The 19,804-nt window shown below is 44.5% G+C and overlaps 2 protein-coding genes across 5 annotated transcripts in view; one reads left to right on the forward strand and one right to left on the reverse strand.

Moving 5' to 3' along the window:
• Positions 1-3,988, forward strand: part of GGACT (gamma-glutamylamine cyclotransferase) — a 44,902-nt gene extending 40,914 nt beyond the window's left edge. The window contains exon 2 of one of the 3 annotated variants that reach the window (XM_081046034.1): positions 1,583-3,988. In XM_081046034.1, coding sequence (XP_080902160.1) covers positions 1,597-2,067 — 471 coding nt within the window. In that variant the 5' untranslated portion in view covers positions 1,583-1,596 and the 3' untranslated portion in view covers positions 2,068-3,988. The remainder of the gene's footprint in view (positions 1-1,582) is intronic. The other 2 variants (XM_081046033.1, XM_081046035.1) reach the window with 2 other exon arrangements.
• Positions 3,744-19,804, reverse strand: part of PCCA (propionyl-CoA carboxylase subunit alpha) — a 359,957-nt gene continuing 343,896 nt past the window's right edge. Inside the window, exons 22-24 of one of the 2 annotated variants that reach the window (XM_081046031.1) lie at positions 17,815-17,955; positions 6,814-6,891; positions 3,744-4,090 (exon numbers count right to left, since the gene is read on the reverse strand). In XM_081046031.1, coding sequence (XP_080902157.1) covers positions 4,022-4,090; positions 6,814-6,891; positions 17,815-17,955 — 288 coding nt within the window. In that variant the 3' untranslated portion in view covers positions 3,744-4,021. The remainder of the gene's footprint in view (positions 4,091-6,813; positions 6,892-17,814; positions 17,956-19,804) is intronic. The other variant, XM_081046032.1, reaches the window with a different exon arrangement.

Consider the following 19,804-nt stretch of genomic DNA (forward strand, 5'->3'; position numbering starts at 1 on the left):
AAATCCACCATCATCGTCTTGGCGCTCATTTTTCTGGACCTTTCAGCCCACCTCTGTAAACAGTCACACTGCCCTTGTTGCTTTCTGTGGGCAGGCCCCACGTTCTCTCCTGACCTGTCTGACTTTTTGCTCAGGTCTCTGCGTCCTCCCAGGCACGCAGCTCCCTCCTTCTGTTCCCCCAGCAGCAGTTGTGCCACCAGCAGCTCCAAAGCTCCTGCTTCTTCCTCCTCTCCCCTCCAATTCTGGGCTCTTCTTGATTGACTTTCATACATGAGCCGTGCCTCCCCCTCAAGTCCCACAGCTCTAATGAGTTCCCATCCCATCCCTGCCCGGCTCAAGGAGTCTCAGTGTTGTCAGATGCCCAGACTGATGTGCCCGGCCAGCCTGTGATTTTCCCAGGGCCAAGCTTTTCAAGTGCAATTAGCCTGAAACCCATGGGAATGCTCAACATTCCACATGTTGGTGATGGACACCAGGGCAGTGGAGGGGAAGAGGTGGGCACAAGTGGTCGGATGTGTTGGTCTGTTGGGACCACCCACCCTCCCCAGATGCCCTGAGGAGGTGGGGCAAGGCTGAGACCCCCCCCAGACCAGCCTTTGTTTGCTGAGAAGAAAGTGGAAGACCTGTGAATTAAGTGTGACTTCTTCAAGGGCCACTGGCCATGTGATTGGTGTCCAGGGGGTGTCATCCTCCAGGTGTTTCTTCTGGTTGCTGCTAGCAGACGCGCGTCTTTTGTTTTCCTACACAGGGTGTCTCGTTTCCGACGCCTATCTTGAAGAAGCCTGCCGTCAGTACACAGCATCGGGCAAGTAGGGCAGTGAAATGCCAGGCTTTGAAGAGGGCCCACCCCTGTTCGACTTTCATTTCCATTTCTGTTTGAGTCCCTTTTACACAAATCACTTTTGTTGATTACATAACAATCTATGGCCCAGACCCAGGCAAGCAGTAAATGTTTACCTTCATACTGGAGCCAAGGTCACTGTGATGAGTCACAGTGAGTCATAAGGAAGCGTCATTACCTCTAGGACCTTGAAGAAGGAACACCGAAAGGTGGAATTGTTAAACCTTGGCTGGGTCTTACTGCAAGACTAGAATGTAAATTTAGAACTGAAACCTGAATTAGGTTCTCGTAGCCCATTACAGGTGACTGTTTGGGCTACATGCACACAATACATATTTATATTGGCTTATTATTTCTATTTTTTCTATAGTAGGTATTTATCGTGTACTATTTAAAGTCCTTTTAAAAAGATTGAAAACTGCTCTAAAAAAGCAGCAGCTGTGTGGGATTTGATCCCAAGACAGGCTGTCTCAAGTGGCGAGTAGGTATGTTCTCAAAATGAGTGCCTTTTCTCGGAGAAAATAACTATGAAGGGTAGGTGGTGTTTCCAGGAACCTCAGAGCCCACGACACGACGGTCAGGGTTGTGCTGGGGGCTGGCAGCAGCGGCTCGCAGGCAACCCTGAAACCCTTCCTCTTTGGCCCTTCCCGGACGAGGTTGCCCACCCCCCTGGGAGCGCAAGCTCTCCCGTTGCTCTGCCACGTGTAATACCCACCAGTCGGCCTCCTTTCTCCTTTGCAGTGTCTCTGGCCCGCATGGCCCACGTGTTTGTGTACGGGACCCTGAAGCGAGGCCAGCCCAACCACAAGGTCCTGCTGGACGACACTAATGGCTGCGCCACCTTCCAGGGCCAGGGCCACACGGTGGAGCCTTACCCGCTGGTGATCGCTGGAGAACACAACATTCCCCATCTGCTGAACCTCCCGGGGCAGGGCCACTGTGTGCTGGGCGAGATCTACACTGTGGACGAGCGGATGCTGCGCTTCCTCGATGAGTTCGAAGACTGCCCCACCATGTACCAGCGCACCCGGCTGAGGGTCGCGGTCCTCGAGGGGGAAGGCGCGCGCGGTGCCCCCCAGGGGCCGCCAGCGGCTGACGGGACGCTGCAGTGCTTCGTGTACAGCACGGCCACCTACCCGCCCGAGTGGGTCCGCCTCCCGCACCACCACAGTTACGACTCTCTGGGGAAGCACGGGCTGCGCTACAATCCACGGGAGAACAGATAAGGCGAGGAATGCTCACCAGCCGGACGACAGACAGCGCCCTGATGATGATGAGATTACCTCAGCTTGGTCTGCACTCACTGAATGCAAAAACGTAGTAATGCCCTTTGAAACAAATGTTTGTAAAACTCAATCTGTGGAAAAAGAAATCATCGCTTTTGTAGTGGCCGCCGATTTCCCAAATTATTTTGACACACTGATAAGAAGATTGTGCCCTGAAATCTGTCTATCCGATACCGCTTTATTGTTCGCCGCTTAAAGAGCATCATGGGCGTGAAGGTACTGGATAAGAAAAATTTAGGATTTTTAATTCCCCTAAATGACATTTCAGGAACTCTTATGTTATCATATTTTTCTTTCTTTTTTTCTTTTTGCTTTGCTTTAATCTGAAGGTAACCTTTAAAATGAACGTAAAGACTTTGTGTTGCAGCTAGATTTGAGCAGCCCTTCTGTATTGATTCTGACCTGTAGCACCGAGGAAAAAATGTTTTAAGCTGATCTGGGATGTCTCAGTGTGATTTTCAAAACCTCAACACAAATGCTGTATTTTGGAGTAGTGTTGGAGTATAAATAACATCATTCTTCACACTTTTCATATCAAAGTTATTAAGGAAAACATTATTAAAGACGATCATTTAAAATTAAACTAGATGTTTTAGGAAATCAAATATAAAGGTGTTGGTGCTAGCTTTCCTCCTTTTCTTGGGCCTGCTTAATTTGATAGAAGGTTCTTTTCATTCTAATCTAGCAAAATAACAAGCACCCACTTGCTGGTTTCAGATGGAAGCTCACAAGCCCAGAGCCCAACAGGCACTGTCCCTGCGCCCCCCCACAGGAGCGGCATTTGGGGGTGGGCCTTTTGGAGAAGAACCAACAGATTAGTAATTTGTTCTTCAGGCCTGACAGAAAGCTCAGCTTCCAAATACACACAGCCCTTAAAATAATTTCAGCACAGCACGAGGTGCTCGTCACTGCCCACCTCTGTCTCATCGGCCAGCACAGATTCCAGTCAGTGCGTGAGTCTGCCCGCTTACTCACCAGCACGTAGGGAATGGATTCCGCGGGTTTCAGAACCAATGCAAACGCAGCTGCTGCGTCTCTGCGACCCCATCCTCCGTTGGGAGAGCTCACTTACTCTTCACCTTAATGGTAGACTGTGATCACTAGCTGCATCTGGCACAAACAACATGAGCGTTATTTTTAGCCCTTTTTTCTTAATTTGGAACTTGCTTTACAGAAACACGAAAAGGCCAGGATGGGTATCAGCTGATGAGCTCATGGCAACCCCACCCACTGCAGTTGGGCCGGGGGAGCCCCGGCAGAGCCTGTGGGATGGGGAAGAGGGGGCCGTGGGAGTCAGGTGTCCGTATGGTGATGCCCCGGGGACGGGCAGATCCAGCACTTACCCCTCAGAGCCACACGGGATTTCCAGAATCATCACCAGTGCCCATCGGGCTTAAGAAGTTACAAATAACCACAAACAGTAGTTAGGTCCTCAACTGGGATGAAGTAGGTAATCATTATAAGGTGGCAGATGCTAGTTTAATGAAACTGAAGGCAAAACCTGGGATTTATATGAATTTTTAAAAGGCTCACAATGAAATGCTAGTATTTAAAGTCTACTGGCACAGCCTGTAGCCTCTTGTGTACATTGTCTTCGTTCAAAAAAAGGGCAAACTAATATTTAGACAAATACTCAGTTTTATTGATTTAATTTTGACACTAGGAAATCTCACAGCAGAAGTACAAATCATATGTACAATTATTTATATCAATAAAAATTTCCATTGGTTTTTTTGGCAGAATGTTGGTTTTGACTATATGTGGAATAAATATGACCATGTAAAATCTGCTGCACAGGGGTGTTCCTGCAAAATGCTTGAATCAATTGAGTGTGAAAGAATAATAATACAAATGGCTAATTAAATTGGGTGATGACTGAAAGGCTATAAATACTTCACTGCAGTTCCACGAGCAGATCTCCTTCTCCAACTGTGTCCCCAGCTTTACAATGCACCGATTTCACCTTGAATTCAAAAAAAAAGGGGGAGGGAAGTGGTAAGAATTATTAACTAGACCAGGAGGGAGCGATCTCATCATCCGTTTCTGGAAGTGAAGAGACAGCCTGGCAGGCTTTGGAGCACAGGTAAAAAACCCAGCTCGCGCAGTCAGAGGGGACCTCATACAAGGGGACGTCCTCTGAGGGCTGTGACTCGCCACCTTCCCCTCTCCGGCTCTCCCGTCCTTGTCTGTCCTACAAGTCGCTGGTGCAAGGGGGTTCCTGCTGCTGTTTGCTGGCTGGCCCTTGCACTGGGTGCACTCGGGGGTCTGGGCAGCACCGAGAAGCCAGAAGTGTCGGTGCTGGATAAGCTCTCAAGTGCTCAGCCCTCCCAGTCTCGCCACAGTTTTAGGCTGTACAAATATTATGAGAGTTCATGGTGTAGTTTAGTTTTAAAAACAAAACAATTACACAAGAGTCAACCCAGGTACTAATTAACAGAAAAACTCCCTAGCCTGATGTAAACGTCCTTCTGAAGGGAAATGAAATCCTCAGAAGACGGGTGGCTGCCCGGACCGTACTTTGTGGCAGGACGTGGAACAGGCACTGAGCTCCTGCCACCTTGCTACTGTGCCCTGTCATCCTACACATTTCTCCCAGTTTTAGTCAAGTTTTGCTTCCCAAATTGTGTTCAGATTTAAAATGAGCAGGGAGGGGTTTGGAGTAGGGAAGAGACAGCCATTGGACTTTTTTGACTGCGTGGGAGTGAAAATGAACAACGGGTTAAAACTGGTAGGTGGTGGTTGGGAACAGTGCCGGCGAAGTGGGTTCTGTGCCCTGGCCGCTATGAGCCAGAGGGCACAAGGGTCTTCCCTTGGATTCCAGCCCAGGCTCTTTCAGGCTGTGCCATGGCTACTTCCCAGGCCTTGCTCATCGGGTGCTATGTGCACTGAAGTGGCTGCTTTCCATGGTCTGAAGCCCAATATTTGTGTAGGATATAGTTTTCACGGTACTGCGGTTACTAGAGTGGAGGATCTGCTTCCCTTGTGTGCCTTTTCTCCGAGAGGAAAAAACGGCCCTTCCAGGTAAGAACTGCCAGCCCCCTTGGCTCCCCAGGGCCCGCTCCTCTGGGCTAGGGCTCTGGCCACTCCCAGTGTGCCCTGCTGGGGGATAGGAGTAAATGGTCCAGGCAGGAAGGACTCCAGCTACTAGGTCAGGCCACAGTGCAAATTCTCCCGGAGCCCATCAACACCCTGAAAGCAGCTCTGGGCTCCTGATGACCAGGGAGCAGCTAAGCCTTCACCATGAGACAAACCCAGGCCACGAGGACATAAATGACACTGACAGACATAGGCCCTCTGCTCCTTTAGGGAGCTATGACCAAGTTTTGGGTTTTTTCTCTTCAAAAGGAGGGTGCAGCTCACAGTGGCCCCTGTGGGGATCAAATCGGCAACTTGGTGTTATCAGCACCACGCTCTAACCAACTGAGCTAACCGGTCACCCCCCAAGTTCATTTTTGTGTTAGTACCTCAATCTAGCAACACGGGCCCCTGCCTCACATCTGACATATATTCTGTATCCCCAAAATGAGACCAAGTTCTCAACATGGATGGAAATTTCATGATGCTGATACAACATCAATGTTAAATAATTCTAACGAACAAATATAACAATTTTTACAAGGGTAGAAACCAGTATTTTTTTTGTTTACTTTTTAAAAAGTAATCAGACGTAGAAAGCAGGATTCTTAAAAATCCGCAAACCATATCATTCTCCTCCCAAAGCCCACGGAGACCGGTCCCAGCGTCTGCAGTCCCCTCCAGCCTGGCCAGCCAGGCAGGTCAAGGCCCCCCGGCCACGTGCTGGGCCTCCCTGCTCCCAGCTGGGACCAGAAGGATCGTCCCACTTGACCTGTTCTCTGAGCATCAATTTCATCTTGGTTTGGGGTGACAGATGGAGCCTGTGCCGATGCAAACTCCATTATCAGCTGACAGTACCTCTCTGCCAGGGCACCCGATGTCCCCAAGGTTTGATCTCACTTTCCAGGTGTGTTCACAGGGCATGACATCAGCCTATGCCACTGTCCTCACCCCACTTCACTCCACACTTCAAATCGTCCTTTAGAAAAGGATCATTCTATTATGAATGGTGTCTTTAGTCACCGAATGACTGCTTTAAAGTGGCTGCTTTAGATGACTTTTCTATTTTCTTCAAGGAGAAAATACATTGAAGAAGTTTTAGTAAATTTTAGTACTAATACATCTTTTCCTCTTTTCTCCCTAAATCATTAAGTCCCAGATGTGTACATGGGGCTTTCAGCTCCTCCTGATCTTAAATTGAATTGTTCTCTTTGTGGAGAAATTATCTTGAAGAGTTACATTAATTTTTGCAATCTCTAAAACCATTTCCTGCTGTGTCACCTAAGTCTCAGATTACTAACTGCCTCTAAGACAGATGTAAACATTAAAAATTAAAGACCCTTTAATTTGAAAGACATTAGGGTGAAGAACAATTGTTCTCTGGCTACCTGAACATCATACACTCTTGCAAGGCCTGCTCTCCATGAGGCAGGGATGCAGCATTACAGGGTGAAATGAGCTCCCAATCTTGTGTCCTCGTCTGCAGGAGGGACAGGTGGGAAGGGATCACCTCTAGGGTCCCTTTCAGGCCAAACCACCCAAGATTCAAAAGTGGAAGTTCTGCTTCCTGTCACAGATTCGGCATGGGCTGGCGAGAACTTGGGGACATACCTTGCCAGTTTTCCCAGCTGTCATACTGTTCTGCATTTTCATGGCTTCGATTACACAAATTTCCTGACCTTCTGATACCTGGAAAATAAAAATGGACAGAAGTTTTACAAGCATTCTAATTTTGCAACAATGCTCAAGAGTGAAGCCATGAAGAGATTCTTTGTCAAACATGCTGAAATTTGATCCAAACGGCAGCAACAACCTTTAATAAATACTTCATATTCCAAGTTCATCTTTGAGGGACAGCAGAGAAAGGCCATCCCCTCTGCTGTCATTAAGTCTCGTTAGAAAAAAATCCCTGATATTGGAGGATCCGGGGGGTGCTGGTTGTGGGGCCTCCCCTGGGAATCTCTGAATCTGCCTTTGCCACAAGTTTCCATTTGTATGAAATGAGTTGGCAAATCTCTACACTCACAAAGATTTGTGGTTTCCATGGGCTGAGGGAAGAAGGGGAGCGATTGCTGATGGGCACACAGTTTCCTTTGGGGTGATGAAAACGTTCCAAGATTGACTGTGGTGGTGGCTGCATTACTCTGTGAATAAACTGAAACCACTGCCGTGCAGACTTGTAAGGGGTGAATTGTAGGTGAATTTTATCTCCTAAAACTGTTACCAAAACGTAGAGTTTCCATCTACAGCTCTGGGGAGCTGGAAACAAACAACCAAACATGCGGGCCCGGGGGACCACTGTCCCAACCTTTTCAAGACATGCCCAATACCCACAGCGAGGGGGCTCCCAGAAAGCACCTTCCAGTGCAGGGGACTGTCGGGAGCTGTGCCCGTTCCTTGCACGGATACCCGCGGGCACGGGCTCAAGCTTCATGTTCTGATGCGGAGCTGGGTAAAAACCCCTCGGGCTACACCTGGGGCTTCCACCCAGGAGTCAGCTGTGACTAAAACCTGTTCTATTTATTCTCTTTTCTCTGCCCTTGATGGGTAAGCACCAAGGAGCTGGGGTGATTTTTCCTCTTCTCTTTGTGAAAGTCTCCAGTCTTTGATAAGGGAGAGTTGAATTTCCCAGAGTAACCATCGGCTACCTGGGGTGCTGGTGGGCATCTAGTGTGGGGCTCCTGGACACTCACCCCACTGCGGCTGTGCTCGTCCAGTGTCGCACAAGCACCTGGAGAATGTTCTTTCCTGAAATTCCCAGATGATCTCCAAGCCCCCCTCCTGGCCCCCCGTGGGGCACAAGCTGTCTTGCTGGCAGTGGGACTGCCTGAGCCCTATGCATTCCTTTCCTCCGTGATCAGGTGGTGGGCTGCTTTCTCCTGGCACAGAAACATAGGAAGAGAGGAGATGCCAAAGCTTCAGAGCTGGCACGGAGGAGACTGCTGGAGAGCTGGGCTTGAAGCACTGTGCTTGCTGCCCTTTTTGATTCGTTTTCACCTGGCATCTGCATTCCATGGAGAGTGAAGAGTCAACTCACGAGGGCTGTGCTTCAAAACTTGCTGTTCTTCAACACGCAGAGGGAGAGAAGTGAGGGCAGCTCAAAAACAATGCGGGTGCCCCAGTGTCAGAACAGTTAGTCCCTCGAGTTGGTATTTCAGAGCCTTCTTGTTTCTCTTTCCAGTGGCAGGCAGGGACCAGACAAGATGGGAGAAGGGCAAGTTCCCCCGAGTAGCATCTGCCATTTAGCTCCACATGCAAAACCCTGGTGGACCCAGAGGCTGAGGGTCCAGAGCTGGCCTCAGGAAACTGCATCTCAGCCCACGGACTGGGCATTCCGGCAACAGGGCCAGCGTGACTTTCTGGGAAATGGATCTGAAATCCAACAATGCAAATTCCACCTAACAATAAGTAGTCAGCTCTCCACCTCAGGGCTCTGGTAGCTCTTTTCCTTCACAGATGGATGAGTGCAGACCATGGGGCCCATGTGTGCCTGCTCCCACCCTCCACCCAGCCAGGCTTCCTCTGCGGGGTCTGAGAGCCCGGCTTGCTCAGAGCCCTCATCTCCCCGCACCCAGCCCCATGGGATTCTCGTAGGTGGGCACCACCTTGCCCCTTTGCAAGGGCTCAGCCCACTTCACTGCGCGGCATCTGCTGACCAGAGCGCCCCTCTCTGCTTCTTCATGGGAACTTCAAGTAAGTGAATTCACAGTTAATGCAAATATGAAAAAGCAATGAACCAGGAGATTTCCAATGGTCACACTAGGGAACATGGGCCAACCTGACAGTGTAGGAAACACGTGGAAGGATGGCTGGGCTCGGGCCAGCCACACTGGAGGTTAGACCAGGGTCTGCCGGCGCCTGTGGGGCCTGCTGTCGCTGCCCACTGACCATTTTCCGTGGCTGGCTCTGTGTGCTTGTAGCGTGTGATTTGTAAATGGGTAATATATAGGGACTGCAAGTGGTAGGTCCCCAATCATTAAGCAGAAAAACAAAACCTCTGATTTAGCCAAAGATCATTTGGAGAGGTGGGAAAGTCCCAAAGTTACAACGCTCCCTTCCCTTCGCTCTGATTGTGTGACTCTGGCAATTTGATTGATTAAAAGGACTTCAAAGAAAGTGAGTCTGGATTTGAAGTGACCGCCCTTCTGCCAGACCCACAGCACGGCACTGAATGGCAGGATTCCATCCTCGCAGCTCCATCTTCCTTTTCATTCCTGTGTTCTCTCCCTAGTTCCTTTCCGTGTGTCTGCTGGTTCTATTATTTAGCTGTGATTGAAAATTCAATCAGTTCTTTCACTCTCTCTGTTCACTTATAGCAATCTGTTTTGTATTGTTTACACTCATTCGTCCCTAAAAGAGAAAGAACTCTTGGAAGTTGTTCCTTCACCCCACAAAATAGAGATGTTTTGGTCAATAGAATCATTTTATACGTACCCATGCACACATGTATACACACATGAACTTGATCTAAACTCAAGTTATCTCATCCCTCAAAAATCCAAGTCAGAGAAGTCAAAACGATACAAGCCATCCAGCAATGAACGCAGACGGGGCTGTAACTGGCAGGCGTAGGGGGCACCGGCCGGCTGGACCCCACGTAGGCTCCAGTTCCCACATTACCGAGATGGCACTGCACAGGCCTCTCACCTCACCCGGTTGGAAGCTTCCGTGTCCCAGGGGTGCCTGCTCCCCTCTCCTCCTGGAGCTTGGGGAGCTAGTGGCAGCGCCTCCGGATTTCCCTGTGTGCTCGGAAAGCATGAGCATTGAGTGAGCGAGCACACGGGGTGCCTAAGTTCAGTTTCCCTCGGCTCCCAGGTGAGGGCACTGCCGCAGAAGGGTTTGCACGTACACTTCTCTAACACTTGTGACTCCTCCGATAAAGACTTCATGATTGTGACAGGATGTTTCCAACGTTCGGCTTACAAAATGGTCACAAGCCTCACAAGTCTTTTTGATAAACCTAGTCAGCCTGATGCACTTCTAATTGGTGCAAAGGTTGGAGGCCTGAATCCTCCATCTTTCATCCGGCTTCTTGCTTGCCCTCCTTTGCCCAGGGTCAGGGTTCACATTCACATCCGATTATCAGAGCGCACTCATTAAGCGGGGGCCTGCCTTGCCCTAAAAGGAGGAAGCTGGAGGGAAGACTCGGCCCATTTACTCAGCAGATCCTAGCATGTTTAGGAGGCCTGAATGTCACCGGCACCACTCCGTGCCTAAGACTTTCAGACATCTCCAGCTGATGATTAATTGTGAGTGATGGGAAATAAAATCCAGTAAAGCCAGCTGCTTGCCATGGTGGGCAAAATGACTCTAATGGATATAGGCTGCCAATTTTCCAGTTTTACTGGCAAGTCTTCCAAGTGTAATTAAGGGAAGTTATAAATGATATGGAAATCTATCAAGTTCCATTTATTTTCAGAGGACTCTTTCCCCAGAGACTTTTATCTTCAAGCTTATAGTATGCTTTGTTGTGCTAATGATTTAAACCACTTCTTATTTCTGATTAAAGCCCCCAATATCCTCCTACAAAGTTCACTCCACTCCTTCCCCAAAGATTAAAAGACACAGAACCTTCTCCTGCACATGTCGCTCTTGGAAAACATGCTAACACTGGGACACATTTGGCAACTTGTATCATTCAGATTGCAAACACAGGGAGAAAGCTCAAAGGAAGAGAAAGTACATAAAGGAGGAGGAAAGAGCTCCACCAAACATAAAAGGAAGCCCCCAGAAGTACAGAGCTGAAAGCTGTGCTCAGTACCAGATACTCATCAGAAGGTGGTGTAGCTCACTAATGTTATTTGATTTGGAATAAAAGCATGAAAATGATGGCAAAGGCCTAAAATTGGAGATGTAAAGGATGACTGCACAGTATTCCATTTCTCAATTTCATCCTTCAGAGCCACAAAATGGGGGTGATACAGTGACGGGATGAGATTTACAGTAACAGCTGTGGTCTTCCCACACAAGGGAGGCCCTTCTAATGGGCTAAGGTCTGTTTTGAACAGACGGGGAGTAACAAAACAAGGTTCCCTATTAAGAGTGTGCAGTCATATTTCTGATAAAGAAAACGATTTGGGGAGTCAGATTTCCTTTAAGGCGGCGCCCACCCTCTTCTGTCATCCGAAACCTGGGCTGTTTTAAAGGTGTTATCCTTTAAATATAGGAGAGAGGACAGAAATGGCATGGAGGGTTTTTCCCCCTGTAAGCCTACTCTCTAGCAACGGTAAAGAATGCATAGGAAACTGTGCCAGTGGCATATGGCTTTCTACTGTGCTAAACATTCATACAAAAGACAGGTTCATCAGTCATTGGAGTATCTGGATAAAAAATTAGCTCCTGATGGATGGTATTTTCAGCTTACCTGCTGCTAGTACATTACCAGAGAAACACAGGTTTTGAAACCCACATGACATTAGAAACTGCAGACCATGAAATACGGCACGTGCAGGAGCACATAATGTACGCCAGATTATACAAAATAATAAATAAGCTATTTAAACCCTCTGCCTAAAATTGGGCCCGCTGCAAGGAACCCTGGGTCACTTCTACGCAGGCCAATTAATGCACAGCATCTGCTGTATAGGAGCAGGGCGTGAAGCACTTCCGAATGATTTCAGCAATTAAAAGAAAACTGTTTCCTGCCTGTTCAGACAGCAACTGTTTCAATGCAAGAGTGAGCACCAAATCACTGCGTGCAGCTGAAAAATTAAGTCCCCTTTTTGGGGAAGAAGGGTGTGTGGGAGGAAGAATTTTTGTGGAAAAAGAAGCCTTCTTTTGTTGTCCTACATTCTGTATTTTTCTGCCAAATTAGACAGAAGGCTCGGAGGGCTTACCGGCCCGCTGCAGTCTCCCTTCTGCTGCACCGGGGCCACCCAAAAGCGTGGATCGATATCAATCCTGCTGACGACTCCACAAAAGTGAAAATCCTTCAATTACATTTTTAAAGGCTGTTCTACTTAGAACACAGGTGCCTGAATGCAATGCATTTTAAAGCCCTTAGATCTGAAGACAGATGCAGTTAACAGCCATAAGAAAAAGGCATCTCAGATTTGGTTAAAAGGCACTGCTAGAATCTGATTATAGCAACTTCCTCTTTCTGAGCTGGTAAGATAGGCTGGTACATAAATATCCCCTGATATTTTCTAAAGAAGAAGTGTGCATTCACATCCCAACATCTTCATGTAATGAGGGAGGGAGAAGACACCCTGGGAGGTTGTGCTGTATTTAAGCAATGACGGAAGGAACCATCATCAAATTACAAAGAGAAAGCAGGTGACAGAAATGCCGCCAAACGCTTATCTCCAGGCTAAGGCGTCCTTTAATGGGGTTGTGAACCAGCTGCTTCGCTCACGAGGTAACATACAAGACCAAGGAGCTGGTTCTGGGGGACTTGGGGTCTGCACGTCTGCCCACGCTCACCCCTGCCGCCCTCCTGGAGCTGCCCCCCCGGAGTTGTGCAGTGGGTCTTGAAGCAGGGCGCTGAGAGGCTGGGGAAAGAATACAGAGCTGTGACCCATATAAAACGAGTCCAGTTTTTCTTAAAATTCCTTAAAATGAAGAAAAACATTACTCCCTGCTGCCTTCCAAGTTAACTTACGTGTAAGACGGAGCCAAAGCCTTTAGTTACAAAGAGAACTAGTTAAAATTGATGTCATTTATAATATCTTTACAAAATCAGTCTAGATTCTCTACCTTTGTGAGATACCCTCTTTTGAAGGAGTCAGTGAAATGATTTTCTTTTTCTTTTGCAAAAGGGTGAGAAAAGATATTTTGAATCTTGGTAAAGTTGAGAACTGTTATCTTCAAAAATATTTTAAACAAGGATAGCATCCCCTACACCCCATAATCCCAAGTAGGTCATTCCTTGAAAAATAAAATCAAATGCCAAATTTGTAGAAGACTCGCCTAGCCTATTTATTGATTGATCTATAAAAATATCTTATCTTATATTGATAATTATCAAGTTAAATTGTAAAACTTCCCAAATTATTACCACCAACAAAAATGACCCCTAATGTTTAAAAGTGAATGTTACCTGGAAAAGATAAAAAGCCCAAATTTGGGACTGCCTTTACATCCGAAGAAGGCAAGAATTTGACTGGGGAGAGGCCCCAGGGCAGTGTTTTATTGTTAAATAAAATGGGAAGCAGCTGTGGGAAAGGTGAGCAGAGAGCATATGAGTACCTGTACTTATCTCCATAACTTTCTGTATGTTTGTAGTATTTCATAATTTAAAGTTTAAAACTACTAATAAATGCATGAATCTATTTATACATGCTGTGGAATACAATCTGAGGTTTGGATGAAAAACTGGCATCTTGTCAAGTAAACTGCTTGAATAACCACTGCTATAAAATATGTAAATTTAATTATTGCAATTATTTTATGATTGTAAATCAAGGTATCCAGAAACTGGAAAATCTATCAAACAGCTAGGCCAGGTCCTCTGCCAGGGAAAGATGCTGTTACTGATACAAGTCACTGCCAGACAAGCACGTCAGGAGGCCCCATCCAACCACGCTCGCCTGGAATACCAAAGTGCAAAGCGGTTTCAAATCCTGCTTCTTCAAGAAATGAAAAATAAAGACCTCTCACCAAATCTATTTGAGGTTTCTCCAAGATCCGCTCTAAGCTCAATTACCAATGATCTTGAAGGGAGGGGTGCTACCATGGGCTGAAACAGGGCACCTGTGTCTGGTGAACAGTGGCCATCCATCTCCCTGGAGGAGCTCATACACGCGGGGAGGAGAAAAACATCAGGGCAAAAACTGGCTTGTACTCCTATTACTGATCCCAAATTTTATGTTTGCACTGGTGCATTTTATAGTATACTTTTTTTTTTTTTTTTTTTTTTTTGCCTGACAACAGTCCCAAACACCTAGTTACCTGCTGCTAAGGTCAGTTCTCTTGGTCCCACAAAAATACTCCAGTGTGTCTTACTAACGCTGGACAAACTAAGTGGCCATCAACATGTACTTAATGTCAATCTATTATTTCACCTGCTTTCACAATATAATAAGTCACAAAGTAATAATTAAGAAAGAAAGAAATGTAAATGGTATACAGCCTGCTCCTGGTTCACGTCTCACTTAATTTTTGATGTATTAAATAAGATGAATATTTCTGATGTAAATCTGCGATGACTGCAGAATCTCAACATAACTAAAAAGAATCTCAATTAAATGCAATATCCAAATACCCCATTGGGTTGCCTCATCTTTATTTGTATTTTTTGTTTTGTTTCTGATATCAAAAGGCTAACAAAAAATGTGCTCATAATGACTTTATTTTTTACTTCAAAGTCAAATGAATATTGTGTAACAGATTCAGTAGCTGTAAGTGTAATGCACACAAGTTTTAATAATTCAAACAAGTTATAAAAATGCTAACTTTGATTATGGAAGTGTGCCCAGTTTATGATAGTACTCAATGTACAGAAAAATGGGTGTTTTTAGAAATGAAATGAAAATCAGTCATTAAAAATATTTTCAGAAGGCATAGAAGAAAGTCATATCAAAGTTATTTTATCAATTGTTTTCTGAAGTAACTTTGTGACTCGAGATGTTCATGATCTAGTTCTACTTTGTTTCTTGTTTGTTTGCATTGTATTATTTATGAACGAGAATCCCCCCCACATATTCAAAAGGCTATTATATAATCATTAGGAAACCGAGTTTACCACCACATTTAATGTTAAGTAAAATGTAACAGACACTAAAAAGCATTAGTTGTGTGTCACTTTTGCTGTGTGAACGCGAACTAAGCACGTAGCGTAAAATCCAGCTTCTGCGATGAGAGAGGCGAAGACCTTTCTCCCGTAAGCTCTCTGAGCGCATTTATTAGTTTTAAAAAGCCACCCAGATTATTTTGTCCTGAGGTTTTAACTCTGTTAAAATTGTTTATTTCACAAAACAGATTTGTTATTATTTATGTGACACTTTTGTGACACATTATTGCCAGGCTCACACTTCTAAGATCTGTCAAGTTTTACTCAGCTAAATATAAAAATTACAGATAACTGGAATTTAAACTATAAAAAATAACATTTCCAAGAAAAATAGAATACTTGTAGTTCCTTAGTTGTTTTTAGGTGCTTGTTTTGCTTGAAAATACAGAATGATTGATTCCATTCTCTTCCTACTGATAAAAGTGGAACCTTGGCTCAGCTATTGTTATTGCTGAGAGCACCACAACATGCCCTGCAGTGTTAAAATAATTTTAAACCACAAAACTTAAAAATTACAAGCATTATTTTCTTATAATGGCCTCAAGTAAGTGCCATGCCTTTGGTCCAAGGAACGTTTCTCGTGTTTTAATTAAAGAAGGCAGATATCACGATACAAGTTGTTATAAGAGCCGACGATTCAGTGTCTCACCCTGCATTTGGTTTAGGTATTAGCGGTTTGGGACATTTTTCACAAATAATAAGAGAAAACAGTTTTATCAAAACACAATGGCACAGACTATAAAAGGAAGTTCTGCAAGGACCAGAAGCGGTGCTGGAAGCTGGAAAGAGGAATCAAAGCAGCCTAGGCACACGCATGCCGAGGAGAGCATTTGTAAGTGAGGTGAAGGCCCCCGGGATGAGGTGCTGTCCCTAGGGCACCCCACCCAACCGTGTACTCTGACTTTAAAGGAATACATAAAACAGAGGTCCAGTCAGTTCTCAAATTAAACCGTTCTTGAATACCCACATTTAATTACTGATGGTGGCTTTCAATATCTGAGCTACCCCAATGAACCAAGGACTGACACCACATTGTTCCATTTTACTAAGTGCCCTGCTTTCCCACATTAAATTAGTAACCAGGAAATGGAAAGCATGAAGGCTAAACCCTTCTACGCAGTATCTGAAGAAGCTAGACAAGGGGAAAGCAGTTGTTGGAAACAAGAAGGCTGCGTGCTCCCTGTTCTCTGCCCTGGGGGGCTGGTGTCAATGGAGCAGCAAGACTACAGTCTGAAGCCTCTGCTCCCTCCCTCCCTCTCTCACTCCCTTCTTCCCTCCTCTCTCCCTCCCTCCTCTCAGGTTCTCACTCAGGTGCTGGAAAACTAAGGATTGCTGTTAAACATGTGTTTTTTTTAAAGCACACATGTGATTTTATAATTAAACCCACATAACTAGGACTGACAAGCTCAGGATGGCAGTGTACAACCTATGTGGCTTCCAGACAAACCTTAAGACGGAAAATGAAAAACAAAAAAAACAAACAAAAAAAAAACAATAAAAAAATAAATAACTCCCTCACACTGTTTACCAACCTACACTTCTAGTCACTAGAGGATTCCGCTAACTGCTCTGATAATGTAGTATGTGAGTGTATGCGTGCTTACTGTCAAGGCCAAAGAACTATATATATATAGGGGGTGCCAATAAAATGTATACAAGTGGACACTTTGCTCAGTGTTGCTCAAGCAGTAGTTCGCAGTAATCAGAAGTATCTGGACGCTGATGGTAACCACTTTGAGCACCTCTTGTAATCGCAGAAGTCAAATGTAACTTGTATTCATCTTTTGTTATTGGTGTATATTGACTATTACAATTTTAATAGTTTTTTTCCTTTCTTAGAAAATGTGTACACATTTTTTTGGCATGCTCTGTGTATCATCTTATGACCCTAATCTTTAGAATTAAGAAATACAAGGCAAACCTTTCCCCTATGTTCAACACATACATCATATGTCAATTTCAGGGCTAATCATTCAAACAACTGAAAAGAATCATTTTTCTTACTATTCATTTGTTGTAAATACTTTTCTAAAAGCTAATGCCAACGTCATGAGTTTTTACTCAACTTTATTTATGTTAATAAAGAAATACAGAGGCAGTTTTAATGTAATTTTTCAGGAAAATATATAAACTCCTATGACTTAAGTGAGATAAAAATGGAATTACCATATCATTCTTTAAGGATTTTCGTGTTTGGCTGTTGTTTTCTGGTACATAAATAAAAATGCAAGTACTTACGTGTCTCTAGAAATCTGCTTATACCTTTAATTATTTTCTTTTTACTTTTTTTGCTAATCAATAGAGATTTCTAACAGTGCTCTAAGAAAATGCACGTATCCTACCAATTTATCCACAGCATATTAAGACTGAACATGCATGGAAATACTAATACAGCTTTGATTTGTACCTTAATGTCACAGGGTCAAGATGAAAAACTTTGAACTGTGATCCTAAATTTTATTTATCAAGCTACGGAAGTGCTCTGTATTACACAGATTACAGAATTAACTTTCCTTAGTTCCTTTCCCATTTATTTCAAAACTCATGCAGAAAGTTCCACATCGGAAGGTTATTTTTTGGCTGGAGTTCTTCAAGCACAGAGAAGTAGAGAGTAAATCAAAATTTTAAATAAAATACTTTTTGAAACTCTAAATTTGCAAAATAACAGAGTGAATCCGGCCTTATTTCTGCGCCAGTTCCAGATCATTTGAGGGGAGAGGCACTCAGATATTGTTACTAACCGAATTCAACTGTGCAACAGACCAAGAATGCACAAAAGCTATTTCGCTGTTTGGTGGGTAGTAAGAACTCAAGAAAAAACTGCACGGGACATGACCATGCTTCAGTTTCCCCTTCCACCCCCCAACAGGCACTCTCCTTACCATGTCACCAGGCTTGACAGATAAGGCCACCACCAGGCCAGGCATCGGGGAGCGAAGAATACTGCTTGTGTCCTCAACCACTTTTTCCAGCATAAATTCGCTCAATTCTGCGGCAAGTTTGGTTAAGATATGCACCTTGTACTTAAGGAAAAAGAAACATAAAAGGGTTTCAGTGATGAACTTTTCCTCAAAAGTAGCAGTCATTCAAACTCAGCTTTTAGTGTTTAAATTTATAACACCATTTAAGTCACATGGTTTTTAATAGTACAAAAACCAAAATATGTTAGTCTGTGTCTGGCATGTGTTATGAGCCAGTTATTTAAGAAATTTCTTGAAAGAACTCCTCCAGTAATTAATTAGTGATAAATAGTCATCATCGTGTATCATGAACAAAAACATGTGAAAACTTGATAAAGAAAACAGTGAGAATTTTCCTTGTATACCCTTCACCACTTACAAACTTATTCCAATTAACGCAAGTTCCGTGAGCTGCGTCAGCCAAACGGAAAAAGGGGGTGACTGTGAAAACACACCAGTAGATGGCAGCAGACTGCTGTCTCTAATTTCCCACTCCCAAGAGAGCTGCTGTACTACGTATCAATAAGTTAAGACAAAGGATGTCAGTGTTCATTTTGTGCAAAATAATACTTAAAATACAAATTTTTTCCTGTGATATGAAATGTTATAGTCACGATTGAAAATGTTAGCTTTTCTTTTCAGGTACAGCATTACGGAGTCTTCTGTCACAAGATGGTTAGGGTAGGTACAGATGAAATATAATGAAACTATCTTCTGTATCAATGAACAATAATATTCAGATTTTAAAACCGCTGCAAGAAAACAATTGCACAGCCAAGCATTTTAACGGCCCAGTCTGTAGGTGGCTCTCAGACAATTAGGGGCATACTAAAGGCGGGTCAAACAGAACATTTCTAATAGAGAATTTCTGTCCAGCAGGAAAAAAACGCTAGATCTCTGTGAATAAACATATGAGCCTCAGTTTGGTCTATCCAAACAGAAACGAGATAAAATGGTTTGAGGAAGTGTTAGTTGGTGAAGTATGAACGACCACCTGAAGATTTTTGGATTCCTACCAGATCACATTTCCCTTGGGTAGACAGACGCAGCATCAAGGCACCTCCATTTTGTTCAAAAAAGCTGCTGTAACTCAAAGCCTCCTGTGGGCACCAGGATGGCAGAGACACAGGAGAAAAATAGCATTCATCCTTTAATTCAGTACAGGGACAGTGGAAATCTCTAAGTGTGCTCCTTACAGGGCCTATTTAAAAAGGGGTGGGGAGGGCCCCAAGGAAGAGCTTTGATGGCCTAAGTTCAGAGCAGATTTACAATGCTGTGACAGGTTGAATAATAATGTCTTCTGCACGTTTCTTTACTCCTGAGTGTGTGTTTTGCAATCCAGACATACAAGTGTCTGCCAGTTTTTGAAGGATATGATCCTTAAGTGAAATTACAGTGCAAATAAAAGCTTTTTGCTCCTATTAAAATGCATCTGAGTCATAAGTGGCACGGGGGAAAAGCAAGGAGAGTGCATTCTGCTGTCAGTCTAATAACATCCTGGGCAGAGGGACTATTTATCAACAAGGAATTGTACCTCAAAGTCCTTCATTAAATCTATTGGTGGGGGGGGGGGAGATAGAGAGAGGGAGAATATAATTGTACGAAATTGCACAGTTTTAGTATCTATGATCTGCGTGTCTTAGAAAACCCAATATCACTAGAAGCATCAGAGTTAATAGGAAAGTTACTTTTCTAGCTGGCATCACCCTGCGCGGCTTCTTTTCTGTGAGTGATCAGCATTGGGCCCAGCTGTCTAGTTTTCAGTGTAGCATACAGATTTTTTTTATTGTTTTTTTGCACAATTTGACTTCAAAATGTGAACTCCAAATTCAGGGGAAGTATCTTTCTACACTGAGGATAATATAATTTATCACATTTCACCACAGTGGACAGATACCCTTAAAAACTAATT

The sequence above is a fragment of the Rhinolophus hipposideros genome (assembly GCF_964194185.1).
Source record: "Rhinolophus hipposideros genome assembly, chromosome: 4".
In the NCBI taxonomy this organism is placed as follows: domain Eukaryota; kingdom Metazoa; phylum Chordata; class Mammalia; order Chiroptera; family Rhinolophidae; genus Rhinolophus; species Rhinolophus hipposideros.